Source organism: Dryobates pubescens, chromosome 10 (assembly GCF_014839835.1).
Source record: "Dryobates pubescens isolate bDryPub1 chromosome 10, bDryPub1.pri, whole genome shotgun sequence".
Lineage (NCBI taxonomy): Eukaryota > Metazoa > Chordata > Aves > Piciformes > Picidae > Dryobates > Dryobates pubescens.
The window spans coordinates 19,339,508-19,358,704 of record NC_071621.1 but is presented as its reverse complement, the minus strand read 5'-3'; the positions used below and the strand labels follow the sequence as shown (position 1 = coordinate 19,358,704).

At 36.2% G+C, this 19,197-nt stretch overlaps 1 protein-coding gene across 5 annotated transcripts in view; it reads right to left on the bottom strand.

Moving 5' to 3' along the window:
* DCLK1 (doublecortin like kinase 1) overlaps positions 1-19,197 on the bottom strand; it is a 252,098-nt gene that overhangs the window by 48,676 nt on the left and 184,225 nt on the right. For 2 of the 5 annotated variants that reach the window (XM_054164722.1, XM_009902835.2), the window contains exons 1-2: positions 16,421-16,607; positions 15,393-15,487 (exon numbers count right to left, since the gene is read on the bottom strand). In XM_054164722.1, coding sequence (XP_054020697.1) covers positions 15,393-15,487; positions 16,421-16,439 — 114 coding nt within the window. In that variant the 5' untranslated portion in view covers positions 16,440-16,607. Of the gene's footprint in view, positions 1-7,950; positions 9,578-15,392; positions 15,488-16,420; positions 16,608-19,197 lie in introns of those variants that run through there. The other 3 variants (XM_054164721.1, XM_054164720.1, XM_054164723.1) reach the window with 2 other exon arrangements.

The window sequence follows — 19,197 nt, the reverse complement described above, 5'->3', positions numbered from 1 at the left end:
GTAAATTAAGCAGAAAAACATGTTTTCTCTACTCATTCTGCCGCATCTATTTGTTTTCCTAACAGGCATCCAATTTCTTCTTTTTGTGCCCCAGAGTATTTTTTTTTAAAGTAATTACAGCATCTTTAATATTTGCTACATACACAATCAGGAATGAATCTTTACAACATGCTAAGGAGTACAATACAAAAAAGTTAGTGCTAGATTTTCAATAGATTATCAAGCAACTATTTTATTCAGCTTTTTGACTTTTATACTATTCAGCAGATGTTAGGTCAGGACTGTTGACTATACACCACTGCAGCTTTCTTTAGCAGCCTGATAGTCTCTTTATGGAGTCTCATAACCATTGTTCTCATTTGTGATAATGTGAGATGTGAACTTCAAGACTCAGCTCAGTGGCCACATCTCAAAATAGGTGCCTAGAGAGACTCAAATTTCTAACTGGGAACCTAACTTCTCAAAGACCCTCAAGATGAGGCTTAGCTGTGAACTACGACTGCTCAGTCCTTCCAAATTTAGACTCTTTTGAGGGGCCATTTCAGCAAAACACTTCAACAAGTGCTTCACTTTAAATACAAATAGTTTTACTGTCCTACAAACATCTGAAATTCATTCCTAAATATGTCTTAGGTACAGCTCCCTAAATACGTATTAAGCCTAGATTTAGTTAAAGAATCTTGAAAAAAAAGTGGTCCATAAAAAATTGAAAAGAAATAAAACATCCATCAGACATTTAAGTGCCCCTAACTATTCTTATTGACACTACATAAGAAATGGAAGAACTAAATTGATGCATTAGCAGTATATACTATACCAGAGGTTTGCAAATAAAGCATACAGCCCCTTCAGTGAGATGTGTGTGAGAAGCACCAGTGTGCAAGCAGAAGCAGAACTCACTAGTGAAAAGAAAGCAGTTGCTAAGAATACTAAAAAAATGCATGCTGAGGCTTCAAAAGTTTAAACTTCCAAGATCTGAATATCAATTGAAAAATAGGAAGAAAGCCCCCCATATTTTTCATTACCTTTGCTAAACCTCTCCTATTAAAATAACATTAAAAAGAAGTCAAGAACTTCACATTTGCATATATTCACCAAGTCTGCTGATAAGATTCCCTCTCACCATTAATGAGATGTTACTAGGTAAACACAAAACAAATATTTTTGTCTTTATTCAATTCACTGGAACAAAATGCAGGCATTTATTTATCTTTACTTCAGCTAGAAGGACATTCCATTTATTTAGACTTTAATTAGCTCGTTGTTCTCACAAGCTGAAAGTCCTCTGGGTCCAGCAATCCTTGTGGGTCTCGGTGTTCCTTCCAGTTGGCTTGCCAATCGTGAGGCAGTCTGCCGTGCACACTGTTGCTCTCACAGCTGTGGACCCCATCAGGGACATTGCAGATGGGGAGTGGGAAACCCAAACTCTAAGGAAGCATATAATCTCTTCAATACACAGACCTTAATGCAATTAGCTGTTTTAATTTTAAGAGATGCTGAGGTACTTGAAATGTCATCACTTTTACACAGATTTAAAGGGGTCCAGTTACACAGGTCGCCAGCACATGGCCATTTTTATGGCACACCTCCATAAAAAGTGATGGCATTAAAAACTCCAAGTCTTTAGTGTAAGGATTTCAGATCCTATTCAGGTTTATATAACAGATGGCCAGCACACCACACATCTCAATGATGTGAATGGAAACATTAGCACTATAGAGTTTCGTTCGTGTCTCACTGGGAGATTTATTTAGCAACTGCTTTGTAAATAGTTTGTATCTCAGTGGAAATTGTGCTAAATCCACGAAAAAAAAAAAGGCAGTAAAATATTACTGTGATTTCTCTCCTCATACTCAACTTTGTCCTAAATTAATCTTAAAATCCCATTCCAACTAAACAGCAGGAATTATTCTTGTGGGCTACCAGTATCAGCAGTTATGAAAAGAAACTTAAACAAGTAGGACTTGGAAGTTTGTTAATGCAATTCAGATTCCTGAATCTTTAACCCTAAACACTGCATTGTATTTTCCCAACCTCTCCAAACCTTTAGTAGCGCATATGGAGTCTACAAAGTCTCTCAACAATAGATTCCTTTGTGTTTTCCTAGCACGAAGGAAGCATCTGGATGAAATGTGAGCAACAGAAATGCACACAGGTGTAATGCTAAGTTTGGATCTCATGCAGAGTTCTGCTCCTTCAGAAATGGGCTTAATGAAATGAAGATTAAAATTAGCAAAGTGTAAATTCAGGGTGGAGGCTCAGGATAAGGGAATTATTTATAGCTTGAAATGATGTTTCCTTAGACTTTTCCTAATACATATAATTGTACAGAATTAAAAAAAATCCAACAAAACAACACACAAAAAGCTCTGCATGTCAGTAATATGTGTAAGACAAAGCTCAACTCAGCACAAATAGCATTAAACCCCAAACCAAACAGTTAAGCAACAATGTTCATGCCTGTACTAGTGTTAAGTATGGTAATAAATAATCTTTGCAAGGTAGCTGTCATGAATTCCTCAGTCAGTTCCTTAGCCTAAAGATTATCACGGTAGTGGCAAAATAAAGACAACTGCCTCATGCAGGTACTGTCTTCGAAAGGCTGAGAAAATTTCTGTAATACATTAGTGTTAAGCATGAAATAAGTGAGTCAAAAAAACACAATGGCACATCTCTAGGGAATCAAAGACGACAAACTTGTTTCTTCTATTATTTAGTTTAGAAAGAAACAAAGGGTTATACTGCAACTCCCTCTCCCAACTCTATTCAGTGAAAAATGGTTTTGATTTTCTTTTTTAAAATTGTTTACATTTTTTTGGCCCAGACAGCTGAGATGGCAATAAACATTTTCACATAAACAGTACAGAGCTGGCAAAAAAACTGACTTCATGAAGAAACCATAGGCCTGATGTTGAAAGAATGGAAGCCTGTGGAATTCAAAGTATAGAAAGAGAAATGATGCAATTCTTTTCACATCTGGACACTGCACTAAACTGACACATAAGATTCAAACTTATTTATAAACTGTTTAATCCAGAAAGAAAGGTCCTGTTTTATTAGACACTTAACAGAGACCCCACACAGGGAAATTCTGTGTTTTCCTTCATTTATGCAATTCAGAATTTACACAGTTTGAAGAAGAAATAAGTTCAAATGACACAGGCTATAATCCTGTGTTTGTTGTTCAAAATTTGTGTTGGTTTTCGTTATTGAGTGATTGGAGGGCAAATGAGAGAGATTGCAAGGAAATGGAGCTGACAGACTGAAGTTAAATTTTCAAGCTGAAGCACTCTTTTAAAAATTAAGATCCTCTTATTAAGCTGCAGCATCAATTCTTGTACACTCATTTGATTTGTGTAACGAGGCAATCCTGAAAGACTAACCTAGTTTCCTCTATGATATTTAACAGTAAACGCAAATCTCTTAAATCAGTAAACTTAAAACTCCGCTAGCTCCTAACAGCTGCTTCCAAAGCTGAGCCATAATTCAGGCTGCAGGCTCCTTCAACCTTTGACATCCTCCAGAAAAGATTGATGATGTAAAAAGAAATAAGTATCAGTTTCGTGGTAGCGGAAGTTGCCCTGTCATTACTGTAGCCGTACTGCGGTTAAACATAAAAAGTTACATGTACAAGCGATGCAATGTGAAGGTTTCCTTTTTCATTTTCTGAAGTTATTTACAGGTAAAAATATCCACTGAATTACAGAATAGGAATTGAAAGGCCATCAAAGGAAGTTCTTATGTCTTTTACCTAATTAGGGGCATTGCACAAGTACCACTTTTATTTTTATTCTTAACTGTTTACTTGGCAGAGATAGAAATCTCAATTAATTTGTTTCTACTCCACCTAACTGGTATTGTACTGTTTCCTTAGTATGTTTCTACACTTTTCTTTAAGACCTATTTATTACCAACCAAAAGGGTTTCAAAACAAGAACTTCTATCAGGCCCCAGGCCCAAAGATTCCTCTAGGAGGAGAGTGCCTGAGCATCAGCTGAAGCATCAGACCGGCAGATGACATCTCAGAAATTGTAACATCTCTCTTCCCCCGTCCCTGCCAAACAAAAAATAAAATGAGACTATAGAAACATATTATTTTTAGAGTGGAAAGATATCTCAAGAAAACAAGGTAGTTATTTTAAGACACTGTGGGTATGTTTCAGCACTTCTAGTTTTTCACAGGCATATTTTCTTAATACTTGTCTTAAGAGGAGTGCTGCTGTTTCTGAGTTGTCAGCAGGGAGCTCAAGCCTTCCTTTGAATAATCTATTAATTTCCCACTTCATACTTCAAACCTCTGTCATTGTATACACGCAAACTCACACACAGGCAATTCAAGGCAGGTATATTTACTGTCTCCAAAAGACCCATTAGAAATCAAGCTCTTCTGTGAAGGATCTTTTACATCTACACACTAGGTTTCAGAGTTTATGATTTAAATGGGCACTGAACACGTCTACTATTTAAAAGGAACCCACTAGGATGCATGAATCCCATACGCGTAACTAAGTGAACTGTTAAATGGACAATGTTGATCCAAAATGAACGAGCAATACCAACCACAAGAGTTTGTTTTCACTTCTTTTAAAGTCTGTTAGTCATGTTTTTGAAATAAACTCACTGAACAGCGGGTATTTTTTAAATATATTTATTACATCACCTACAATAATCTACAGCAATGTTAAATCTAGCAAAACAACAAATTACAACCAGGATGACGTGGCCAAATATGAAACACAAGTACAACACAGTATGGTGAAACAATGGCACAAAAATGAAGGTGATTTTTCTTCAGCTGATTATATGAAACAAAACATTCATCGGCATTTTTTTTTTGCAAGTTTTACATTTTTTTTGTTGATAAATCAACAGTTTTGGTTTTGCTTTCCTGTGTCACATTAATACAAAAATGGTATATTTTAAAAAGCAAATATCCAAGCACTTTTCTTTAAAAAAAATAATCGTATGCGTAACTTTTAAAAATCTTAAAACTTATGTTGTAAATGTGCCAATATTTACAATATCATAGTGCAACTAACAAAATGAAGAGGCCTTAGCACAAACATCGTTAGCTCCTCTTTCACTAGCGTCCCAATTCCAAAACACTGTATTGCAGGGCAAACCACAAACTAATTACCTCATATAACATCAGACAACAAGTACACACTGAATACAATACAGCTTTTGTTCATACTTCACTGCTGAGGGTTAAGTTAAGCAAATGTGAATATAATCAACATGCGCAAATACAGACACTAAAATGTATACGAATATGTACGTGTGCACCGTGTGGTTTTAATCCTTCGCTAACATGTGCATACACAACACATGTATCTACATACCCATTGCGTTCCACAGGGAATTTGGGTGCTCGGCCAGTCTCAGATCAGGTGCAAGGTGAAAGAGGCAAAGTGAGCCAGCTGAAAGGTGTTACAACAGCAAATGGAGCTCAGAACAGCCTCTTCTGCTTGGCAAGCCCTGCATTCCGAATGGAGGGGTTTCCTGGTGGGTAGCACACCCATCTCCAAAGAGTGTGACAGCCACTTGCTTGTTTTGCTCTGCACATAAAACTACAGCTGGCTGCATGACACAAGGTTATTTTTCTATATATCACTCATAGTTACAAGTTCTCATCCCATCACTAACGGATAAATTGAAAGTGAAGATTAAATAAAGAACACTCTTGTGTTCGGTTGTATGCCATTAACTGGATACAAGAAAGCACACAGACAACATTAATCAAAGTAGTAATCAAGTCATGAAGTAATTTAGCACCATAAAGATTTTGTTTGTTCATTCCTGTACTGTTTTTGACAAAACAGTAAACTTGTGTTGATCTGAGGTTCTTTTCTATGTAACTGTTAATTCACCTTAACGTATAGAATCAGAGAGCTTTTTTTGTAATGCACTGCAATAAAGAATGTTCACGTGGCAGTGTGAAGTATGAAACTGTAAAAGCAGAGGCTATTATTTATTTTGATTGTTAGGCCACATAATCTTAACTCAGGTGTTCTTCAAGGCTGTTTAACATTATGTGTCCTTATAACATGCATTTATGGTTACAATATTAATGCTCTTTTTTTTTCATTTTACAGCCATATACACCCTGTGAAAATGGTTTAAAAAGAAAAATAACTAAATATAGTGTGCTGCCACTTAATTATTTTAGAAATTCAAAAGCAATTTTCCCTTTGGATAATGAATGGTAAAGACTTTACTGATTTCCACAAAAGAACTTTAAGCACTGCATGACTTAATATATTGCAGAGCAGTGCAGTTCAAGAGGATACACAAGTCTGAACATGTCAAAAAAATACCATTTCAAGTTTATGATTGTTTTGTCTATGTATATGTATTTGTGGATAAGGTCCTTTCCTTCCCACCTGGTTTTGCCACTAATTTCAAACTGAGTGGAATATAGCCCTTGTTTATATGTGAGATCTCTTAAAATCGTACAGACTTCCTCAGGGAAGCTGCTCACAAGTATAGGTCGGTGCAGCGTCACTGACTTGAACAGAGCTGTAGTGAAACCCACCAGATGAATATCCTTCCATTAATACATTCTCCCCACATATTTTTTTGAAGCCACAAATGTGACATAACTGTGCATGGGTTTCAAAGCCGTTAATCTATGTGTGTGTGTGTGCGCGCGCGCGTACGTGTGTGTTATAGGTGTGTAAATATAAACATACACATTCTGTGCTTCACATGTGAACTGTTTGTTGCATAAAAGAAGAAAAGAGATTAAAAAAAAAAAAACAACAAACAAACCCAAAAAGTTGTAGAAAGCATTAGGGAAATACTCACAAGTATTCATAAAACTCAAGGAAAGCAAAGCATTCAAAATCTATATAAAACTCTTTAGCTACATCATAATAACCTTAGAGTAGGCACAAATAATGCAGCATACAGAGAACTCTAAGAGGTTCAAACACTATAAAGCACTGAAGCTATTCCATTATTTAATGAAGCTGATGAAATCTAGGAACAAACTAAAACCTGTGCTCTTGCTAGCAGGACTACAGCATCAAGAAACACAATTTCAGTTTCACCCATAAACTTAAACCTTCTGGTCTTGCTCAACAGAAACGCTTCATTTCTGCTCTTATATAATGGAAATTACATTCCACACAAAAAAGGGACCTCAGAGTCTATAAACTGTGTACCTTTTCAATCTCTAAGGGACTTTCATTCCTTAAATGAAGTATTAATGATACATATTGCCCTTGAACAGCCCCTTAATACAAGTCATATGTTTTAATGATTAAATGTTATGGACTAGCATATTCTCTAAACCAGTCTTGACAGAGAACTTGCTGTGATAACAATTACTGATCTAAGGTCCATTTTTCTTTTGCACAGCTAAGCAAAGCTGTGGGATTCAGGTTTGCTGGCAATCTGTGCTCCCTGCACAGAACAAACATTCTTAATAAACTGCCTTAAGCAGCAGTAGACTGTATGGTAGAAGGGAGGGAAAATAACATTCCTGGAATTTATGTTCTCTACAGGAAAAAAACAATTATTAAAATGCAAGTTTTTGTTCAGACTGCTGGAGCAGTCTGCTTTTTTGGAGACTGATCTCAACACACCTTTGCATAATATGCATTTCTTGGGATTAAATAATACATTTTACACAGATCTTCCCCCAGAACAGGCAAAAATGCAACTAACTTCACAGCGGAGAACTTTTTCAGTAGAACAGGACAGCCTAAGGATTGGGATATGGGGGGGACTGTTCCTGTGTTCTTATTGCTGGGAACACTTTTAGATCTGAAGTCTGAAGCAGGAATGACGAAACATGCATTTCAAAAGGGAATGACCTAACTGCTTCAGTAAACCCACCAGATCAATGACTTTCTCTTCAGGTGATACTGGAAACAAGTATTGAAAACAGAAAAGGTAAGCTTTGTGTTCTGCTGCCCTTTTACTTCTTTTTTTTTTCTTTTTTTTTTTTTTTCTTTCTTTTTTCTTTTATTTTTCCCTCCCCCAAATATCCTCCATAAAGAAAATTATATTGATAGAGTGAAGCTATAACATCACATGCCAATATTTTCCAGATGCTGAATCTTATTCTGGACAAATCAGTGTAAAGAAATTATTTAACTACATTTAAAAGTTGGCATGTAGCAGCTAAATATTTGCTGCTCTTAAGTAAATTTCCTGATTTCAAAATATATTAAATCATCACTAAGTAGCTCAAAAATATAATCTCTATAGTTTTGTGTTGAGGATTAGAATCACACTGATTTCTATTTCTAAAATCATTAAGGATTGAAATATTATAAGAAAAGGTGTAAGACAGGAAACGTGTATGATCACTACAGTATGGGCTTAAATACAACAGATACAGTTTAAAGCAATATGCAGCATAAGATGGGAAATAGTAGGCTAAGATTCTCACAATAAAGCAGCAGAAAACAAATAGTATTAGTAGATATTTGTTAAGCAACTGATTATAATGCGTGACCTACTTTAACACTAAAGGAGTTTTGCATATTCATGCTGTACAAATGACGATCTCAACAAATTAGAAAAACAGAGAAATTAGGTCAATAGGAGGATGATTTACAGTACCACCATTTCTGTAAGCTTTGATTTAAAAATGCATAAAATGTCATACTAGAGTAAATAAAAATTGATGTTCCTGTCCTTAACAAGCGAAAATAATCGCCAGTTTCTCAGGCAAAATGTGTTTTTCCAAAAGGTGTCATCATATGTGTGTCAGATGATGCTGCTAGCCAGCAGGCCCCCATATTTCCTCATTTAGAAATCTGTCCATATTTACTTGCAACACACAGATGATCACTATTAACAGCTCTTGCCAGGTAAAACACTCACACTGCCTGTGACCATTGTTCTGTTTAAAGTCATCAGATGGTAATGCAGTGAAAAGAACTCAAACACCACTTTGAAAACATTTACTTTTTGTCCTGTGACCACATGGGATTTCTTAACTTTCTTTTCATTTAGATAAAATGACTAAACTTAGAGTGTTCCAAATGACTAAACTTAGAGTGTGCGTATCAGGATCAGACAGCATGGTGCAGGCAGTTTAACATGGCAGGTTTTTTCTTTCTGCATTTTACCTATTCATTGGTAAAAGCAAAGTATTCATTAACTGTTCATACCAAAATGAATAAAGATACCTATGGTAAAAATAGAACATATAATCAGTACCTTAGACGGTAAAAAGAGTGCTATTCATAAATGTGCCCACTATGGATTTGTGCGTTATAGTCACCTTATCCAATCTTCGTTCCTTAAAGTGTGCACAATGCTGTTTTGTACTTGATAGACATATTCAATGGCTCATTCATTGAAAATTCTTGCATTAAAATGCAGTGGTAAAGACAAACACCCCCCCACCACCACTTGAATTAATTTGGCCCCATCTTTTTAATACTAAATATGCAAAACTCTTTTGTGCGGTTCACTATAACTGTAAATTAGCAGCTATTCTCTTTAAAAATGTTAAACCTTCACCATATCACAAACCATAAACATTGTTCCATTTTCTGTTTTACACTGAGTCTCCTACTGAATCCATATCATCCGAAGAGAGTGGGCGATACAGGTCCTGTAAGATGAAGTGCAGTATAGGTTTGTTTATTGTGCTTGATTTGTTGCACTGCAACTCTCATATCTTTGTTACTGTGGATCAGAAGATACTTTTCAAACATAAAATACACATATGCTACACACTCATTTTTTGCTTAATGTCATAAAATTATTTTTAATCAACAAATTGATGGTTACTAAATAAAGCTGGAGTTTCAATGCAAAACATTGTAAGATGCATTTTTTCCCCTTGTTCTTTCTTATTAAACACTATTAAAACAGCATTTATCTAGTCTGGAAAGTCTCCTAATAGTTTGGAAACTTGGCAATAAGAATTTAATTTTAAAGAGAACATATTTCCCCTTTTTGCTGTTTCATAAACAGCAAGAGATTGTATAGAAGTGCTTACCTTACATAAGGTAATCAAAACTTGCCACCCACTGGTGATAAAGCATGGATCCAGCAACACTTGAGCCCCAGAATGCTGACACTGAATATTGCCATTATCTATATTGTACTGACAATGGTATCTCTTCGCCACAGTTCTGCTATCTATATGTGTAAGAAGAAAGCATGTAAAATCTCCCTGTCACTGGCTCTTCCTGATGGTAGCCAAGCAACCAGCTCATGACAGGGAGGGAGAGTCTGAGTGTACGGATCCACGTCGTTTTTTTCAACACCCACTTGGAGCATCCTCTGACGAATCAGATAATCCTCAAATGCCAGAGGTGTTACGGGATGATACACTGCCCTGTGCAACCTACACAGCACAACAACCCTTGCCAAGATACACAACAGAACCAAATGAAAGTTCAGCAGAGAGAAGCAGCAGCAGACACAGTACTATCTTTTTTAAGGTGAATTAAGCTTAAATGATGTTTCAGAGGGACATTGAGTAGACAGGTACCCAGCACAACTCATAGCCAACCTCTTACACCTTTAAGGTGTTTTGGGGGATCCTTTAAGACGTATTTATGAAATAGAACAAAACAACTACAAGACAAAACATAAGAACAGATGAGAACGGGATGGCTGATGGAGCCAGCTCTAGGGCTGACCTTGTTTGGTGTGTTGTTTTTTTCCCTTTGTTTTTTTTTATTACTGAAAGAAAATAATTGAAAAAATAATTGAAAAAAAAAAAAAAAAGATGAAATAAAATCTGTACTATAATCCAAGGACTACCTAAAATGAATGCTTACAAATTTTGGGTTCACAAGGATCTCAATAATTTGTACAGGTTTATGCTCTCCTTGCTATGATATAAAGGAGATTTAAGTCCCTTAAAAAGATTTTTCATTCCCTAGAATGATTATTCTGCATGTATGCTGCCACTGACCTGTTAGAATGGGAGAGTGAAAATTAGATCTTAAATACATTTCTATTTGTTTTTGATGAATGAATATCTAGTAACAAGAAATTTAGACAGACAAGACCATCTTACTCTGAATAGTAACTACTTAATTAATTATAAAAATTGATTTGGGCATATACAGTTTGGAAATTTGTGATATATAGTAGAGAAAAAAAAAAAAAATCTTTTCATTTGCTAGGGAGTGTAACATTCCAAACTTTTGAGTTGTATCTTCCAGGTGATTGCTTTTAAAATATGCATTAAAGACTTGAAAAGAAGACATTTGTGAACACTGACTTTTAATATTTAGGGAGCATATTTTTGTTTATTTTAGTAACTATAAGGCTAGAATCAAAATAATGCACAGAATCATATTCTCTGTGTATTTCACATATATTTAAGTATCTAAAACTTTTAAAAGGTTTTTCTTTTCTTGCCTATGATTAGCCAAAGAGCTGTATTTCTGAAAAACATGATGAGAATCTGGGTGGTTTTTGCATAGATTAATAAAATCACAAAACTTACTGAATAAAGACTTGGCCATCTACAACTCAAAAAACCTTTATATACATAGAATTCAACTAATTTTTCTGTTTAGTAAAAAGGAACCTTAAATTTAGCTTTTTATTATTCTATAGATTGTAATCTCTAGGGAAGTAAGAAAAACATTTCAAACAATGGCAGGCAACAGAAAATATGGTATAAAGTATAGAATGTGTCCACTTTAATTGAAGTATTGACTCTGGTTACAAGATGGTGGGAAAATAAGCACATAGACTATTATAAAGGCTAGTTAAATAAAATGGGGGGGTTGCCATTATGTATACTTCTTGTTATGATTGCCATGTCACCTTTTCTGACTGTGTCATTAACCATACTCTCTACATGCATGAGCAATACAGTAACTTTCTACTTCTGCAATTGCTATAAACCTGAATTTCAGATGTTTTAATCCTCCGTGGAAACAGACAATTAAGTGCATAAAAAATTTAAACCAAAGAATCTTAATTTCCTATTTAAAGATAACTGCAAAGAAATAATTAAACTACAAGAAAAGCGTAACTACAGTACAGAGTCTGCAAGCTGAAATATTCAGAGCTGATAATTGGCTGTTAGTTCAGATAGCTGATAAATGGTTCTTAGTTCACTTTCAAGTCCTTGTATTACTCATAGAATTAGTCCTTCAAATCCGACTTTCCTCAAATATAGATTGAATTTCACCCAAGATTATAAAAATATACCTTACACTGAATTTCTGGAAACAACTCAGCTACATACATATGCAAGTGAAAAAGGATAAAACTTTCTTGTTACATTCTGGCTTTTGAGGATATGAAATTCAATCTGTAGGATTACAAGAGCACCATTTTCATTAATATGCACCAAAGTAGCATTTTGGGCTTTATTTACACCAGTGGAAATCTTTCCATTATAGGCCAGGACTTATTTTTCCAAAAAGTTGAGTGATGTAATGTCAGTAATTAAGATGATTTGATCCCCCTTTGAAGTTGCCTAATGCACTCCATAATTAGAAGGAATATTTTCTTTGGAAAATTCTACCATCCTTACTATTTTTACAGGTCTTTAGTAGTCATAGGGAACAATCTCTCAGCTTGTAGAAGTACCTTGCATGACTTCCTCTCACCTGTACTTCCCAGGAAAAATGCTGTCAGCCCTGCTCAGACCCCTCAGCACTTTCATGTACCAAGCCTACAACTTCCTCATAGCATTCAGATGTGGATGCTGAAGAGTTGATTAGTTACATCAAAGGGAATCAGGCTACACTAGAGTCAATGTTCCTTTTCACCTTCCAGACTGAGTACATACCACCAGCATCCCATTTACCTAATGACATGAGAGAACACGGCTGAGCTGGCATTGCCAGGACCCAGCATTTTAGTTCAGTTCTAAAGTAGTAGCTCCCTCAAACTCCATATAAAAAGAGGAACTCAGACATGTCAGAAACCAAGTCATCAGCTACAAGCCCAGACTTCTAGCAGCCAACAGTTTTCTTTTAGGGCAGGAATATCCCACTTCTCAACACTGAAGACAAGGTAAGAGCTGAAATTAGTCTCCTCCTCTCTTGTAGTTTTGTCACATGATACCAACACTTCCTAACCTACTAAGGAATAATCCTCCTGCAGGTGCCTTATCAGCCCTGTAGGTGAAGCCATTGAAGACAAAGCAAAATGCTTTGGGTTCAAGTTTGGCTTATGACAATATGGTACATAAAATAACTTGTCCTCTAAATAAAATTTAAATGACATCACACAAAAGATGGTACTAAACCAAAACAGAACACCATTTATACTGCAAACAAGAAAATTAAGATTTGCAAGCACTGTTTAATGGCTGTTCATAGAACTAATTTAGCCACTGAAATACAGATTATGACCTTTAATAACACAATTGTGTGCTTTACACAGAACTTCTAGCTCACTCATATCACAAGTTAAACATGAAAAGAGCTGAAATAAATTCCTGAAGTGTAAAGTTTCCATCCCTGAACTTCCAAGTAGTTGATTTTGTAAACTAAATAATACTATTGCAATGCATTTTTACATGATTGTGATCTATTTTTACACTAATGGATTCCATGTTCTGTTAGGTTAAAAAAATATAAGTCTGTTTAAAATGATCCAGACAAGCATTAAAGGCCCCTTACCAAGGTCAACTGGACTGGATTTGAGTATTTCAGAGGAGAATTCATCTCTTTAACAATGTCTTACTTCTCCTGTAGTTTACTTTAATATTTATATTCTATAGAGTTAGCAATGTGATTGTGTTACCACTACACAGTGCTTTGCATCCATAATACTGATGCTTGTGATCCTGTTACACTTCCACATAGGGAACCTAGATAAGAAGAAGCCCATCTGCCCTCCTCTTCACATTTGAAAGTCAGAAACTTTGTGGTCAAAAACTCCTTCTGTCTACTGCTGCTGACCACACGGTTCCCACTCATCCATCCACAAATGCTAACAGAAAAACACTTCTTCACTGTGGGAGAGAAGCATCAGTGGTGGGGAAGGAAGTTTAGGAAAGTTACCAATGAAGAGACAGCCTTACAGCGAATGCAAATCCACTGTATGCTGGTATCATCCATCTAAATGGATTTTCTTACATCACCAATGTATCATTCATTAGGAAAACTGTTTGTTCCCTCTTCAATGACTTAATAATGATTCATTAATATGCTTTGAGAGTAAGAATAAACAGGTGTGGAAGGCACTGCATTCAAGATTTTAGTACTAGCTTACCAAAATGAAACTCTTTAGCCTTTACTCTCTGTGTACCAGATGATTAAAACCATGACACTACCCTGTGATTTCAAGCTCCTGCTCACTGGCTATCTCTGTTCTGCAAGATCAGTCAGCTTTCATATCTATAAACAAGTCACATCAGAAACTCATGGCTATATCCCAGCCTGAGGTAAGACTTGGGAATGCACAATTCCTCAGCTCCCTGGTATACACTGGACATGAAGAAGGGAAGACAAGATTGATGGGAGTTGTGCTTTTCCCTGATCTGGGGAATCAGGTCTGCACCAGCTTCTAAAGTCAAGCCCTGCCAATTTTGTACATAATCCCCTTACTTTGAGAGACACAAATTATGTCTTTATTTAAAAACTAAAAAGGCAGGAAAAACATGTGTTCAAACTATGTTTATAAACAAGACTGAGATACAGAGTACTGCCTTAGGGGAGCCCTGATTGACGACTGATCACAGTTCAGAAAATAGCAGAAGAGAAGATATATAGACATCTGTCCCATTGGTTTTTAGTAGATACAATTAATTAAATGAGCATGTGGAGCTTTTGGGGTTGAATAAGTAATATTTTGTCAGAGGGTTACAGCAGTAACATAGGTTATTACCTTAATTCTGGATGCTTAGGTACACTTTAGGTTACTCTGCGTATGATAACTAGGGTGAACCTATAGCTAACAACTATGGCCCAGCAAAGTGACTGACAAATCTCAAGCTGCCTTGATACTGATACCATCTTGACTGAACAAGGCTATGATATCACAGATAATCCACAACTAAATTCCACAGCACATTCTTTCACCTTGTTTCAAAATCAAAGCTATTTGTAAATTTTGCAAATAACATAATGCCCATGTCAAATTAAGGACAAAAAAACCCCAACCGACACTTTGACAACGTGAGCATTTCCTTCCAGTTGTGAAACCTTTGGGAAAATACACTAAAACAACACAAAAAAAAAGTTTTGTTAGAAACAAGAAAGATAGCCCAATTTTTCCCTTAAGGATAAAACATTCCCAGCACACTTAGCATTTTGACAAGACACAGAACAGTTGTATTCCACTTCACAGTGTTGTACAAACACAACAAGGACTGTAGCCAGGCTCTTCCACGCTATGCCTTTACAGACAAAGAATCAGTGGGGAGAAGACCAGCGGATAATGGCTATGCCAGACTCCCCAGCCATGCTCAGAAATCAGTTTCCTTATTTCCTTACCCTCTGTTTCCTTAGGCTTCCTGGGCTGGTGGGAGATGGGCTTGGAGACTTCCCAGAGCGGGGAGTAGAAAGCTGGCTGCCAGGGGTTCCATTCACTAAAAGGACAATACATTAAAAAAAAAAAAAAAAAAAACAAGGCATTATTAAGAGCAAAGAAATAGTCACAGCAATATATTTCTTTCAATTATTTGTTGAACAGACTAATTTGCTTTACCATAATGTTTTAAACATTAAATAAGGTAATTCAGAAAAGAAGTGCTTCCTCAGAGTTTTGGCTCATTAAGCCAATTTTTACATGGAGTGCAAGAAAATAATCAAGAAATCTATAAAGACTGCTTAGTCAATGGCAGAGAACATGATCATGTGTACTCCTCCTGTGCTTGAAAGTGAAGGGGAGCAAGGTGCTTTGTTAACCTGATCAGACACTTGCTAAATGTAAATCTTTTCATCCCATTTAGTTATGACTTGAAATGCTACCCACCAAAAATAAAAGGCAGCAGTGCTTGCAGGAACAAACCATCTGCTTGCTGTTCCTTGCTCACTCGTTTGAAGAGATTTTTGTAATACTACCTGACCCAAACATCACCTCAGACTTAACACAGAGGGTTTTTCTAGAGGCAAATAAATTGAACATAACAGCTCAAGTCTGACTTACAGCAAAGCATCACTTTCTCAGATAAGTAAGTTCCTTCATATATGCCAGTGCCTATCATTTTAGAGGCATCTTTTGCATGCACATGACATTATTCATTTAATTAACAAAACAAAACCAGCAGAGGACAGAATTCTACTACAAAGTAATCACACAAGAGACTAGCAATACTGCTCACATTGAAACACTGAAAGAAACACTACAAAGTGTGTATCACATATATATGTGTAAATATTCTTAAGCAAGCAGCTACTAACTATATCACAGTCCATATTTCTCAGCACCAGCTAAAAACAGAATCAGCAATCAGATTCCCAGATTCTGAATCTTAGGAGAATATTTACACACTAGGATATCAACGAGGGATTTGACTTACCTTCTATGAGTTCTAACATGGACAAAATCTTACTGTTTAACCTGAGAATAGCAAGCAGCAAAATTCCTGCTCTGTCTGTACTAAGCCAAGCTGTAGCCAAACTGAGAAGCAATGGGATTAGTTAAGGATAGCTGGGGCTGCTCACAGAGTGAGCTGAACGCGATGCAGGATTCATAAGCAGAAGCCTTTTCTGCGTAAGGCTGACGTCTTCGGAGCAGCAGTGGGAGGTGCAGGTGCTGTCTTAGGGCTACATCAAAGGTGTCAATTAAGCATAATGCTGCTGCTTCACAACGCTGAGCCACCGCAACCCCCACTCACTTTCCACGGAGCCCTGAAAGCCTAAGGAATTTTATATGCTGTGCACTGAATCATAATGAGGTGCCTTAGGGGGGCAATATACCAAATGACTCATTTGAAAATCAAAATGACAATAACTCTTGTAAAACCTTGGCTGACTTGGAATCTAGCAAATGGTAATGCCTTTGGATAATACAGTAGGCATTTTTAATAGTTTTTTTCTTACTTTGTACGTTACACATTGTTCTCTCCAGCTAATACGGGGCCCGCACATCATAAGAAAGAAACATGTAAATCTGCTGCACCACACACATCAATAAAACATGCAACATTGCATGGTAAATAACAACCCCTTAACAGTGCAAGGCATTGTTTAAGGTAGAAGTGTAGTGTATTTGTATAACCATAGGAACAACAAGATACAGTAACTGGATTTAAATAGGCTGCTTTTCTAATAAACCATTCCACTCATCCAGGCTTCAAATTGTCTTCGTATAGAGGCCAATAATTTACACTTATCAACACCCATTCAAGTGTTGAACTAAGTGTGTACTCGCATATGGACACATTCACCAAAGATCATGCAGTATTCAGCAAAATACCCTGTAGATGTGGCCAGTAATGACTAAACTAAATTTATTAGCAATACTTCTGTAATAATTTATGAAAAAGGCAAGATGAGGGTATTACAGATGAGCTTTGTGGAATCTCAACCTTCTATATTTCAACAGGCTTCTTATAAACAAAAATGATATTACTTAGAAATAAGTACTAAACTACTACTATTACTCACATGAGGCCAGTCCTCAAGACTGCTAAGTACTGACTAGTGCTTTGCCTTTTCTTTAAACCAAGCAAATATTCTTAGGTCTTATTATGATAAGAAAATCTAAGAAAACAGATATACTTCAATAAACTTTGTAGCATTAGGCACCAGTTCCTGCTCCTTATAGGTTGACTCCTTCTTCATTTTTTTGTAGCATTACTATGGCAATTATCCTGTCCTGAAGACAAACACTTAAGGCTACCAGGTGGAACCAGACAAATAGATGCAGAGGTGTATGTGACATGTACCATGTCAATGAGTATCCCATTTGAGATTAAAACCAAAAGCACTGTAAAACCTTAAAAATTACTTGCCGCCCATCTGCGCACCATCAGATAAGTCATGTCATCTCTACCATCTATCCACTTAAGCTTTAAGTTCTGGCACATCATGTTGTCTGCCTTCTGGATGCTCTGCATACCTGGAGATACACATTATGGCTGATATTATCAATGTTATGATTAAGACAGGGAAGAAATAGTAATTTCCAATAATTCTTCAGTTCAGTTCAGGGGTCCTTCTTTTTTATCTTACTAATGACTGCTGGCCATTCCACCTCTGAGTCTAGTTCCTTGTGAGTCATTATACTGAATTTGAAAATAGCTGGTATTAGGTGCTGTGTAGAAGAAAGAGAATGGACTTATTCTGACCCCTTTCCTGAACTCCATTTACAATCACAACACTATGCTGCTCATGACCAGATAACATGGCAACAAATACATGAATGAAATAACTTAATAATACTAGATTCCTGGTAAGTACAGGAATATAGCCTAAAGTGTCTTTAACTCCATTTATAGGAAGAATACATTCTGCTGGGAAACTGCCTTCCAGTCCAGTATATGCACTGCATTTCTCACTGACTGACACAGCACATGTTTCCACAGGGAACCCTGATGTAGATAAAGAAATAGGAAATTGGTAAATCACTGTTGTGATTCATCATGTCACTGAGTGAAGCAAGAGGTTTCTTGTCACTTTTTATCCATAAAATGGCAGAGGTCAGACTTCACACACAGAGCCCTCCCACCATCTCATGAAAAAGATTTATTTGTTCAAAATTTCACAGGTGAAATATGTATTAAAATGCCAAAACAGTAATAAAATTATTGTGGCTGCTATGAGCAGATTTATGCAACTGTTTAGCCATGAGTACCTTTCCTTCCTGTCCTCTCTTGCTGAAGATGCATAAGAAAGCAAGAACCTGTATTTGTTTTTCCAGCACCTGGCACCCACATGAAGGTAAAAAACCTTATAAAATTGAGTATTAAAGCTGGATGCCATAACCTACTGAGATAAATGCAAAATAGATTTTCATATGGTTATGTTTATAAACTAGTAAAAATGCTGTAAATAGAAAGTACTTTGATGATAATCCAATAAATGAAATTTTATTATCATGAATATTTTATTGGGTAATTAATAAATCATAAATAATAATAAACATTTTATTAAGCAATAAAACTTAAAAGTGTGAACATCTGAATTAAAGTATCAAGTGCCAGTCTGAGAAGCTGCCAATGCCACTGCACAGTACTGAAATCATACTCTCCTATAAAACTGCCTGTTGATGTGTTAGCATCTTATGCTCTATAAAGCACATAGAGATGACTCTGTGTGTTTACAGAAGTGGTTTGCCAAACACAAGTGTATG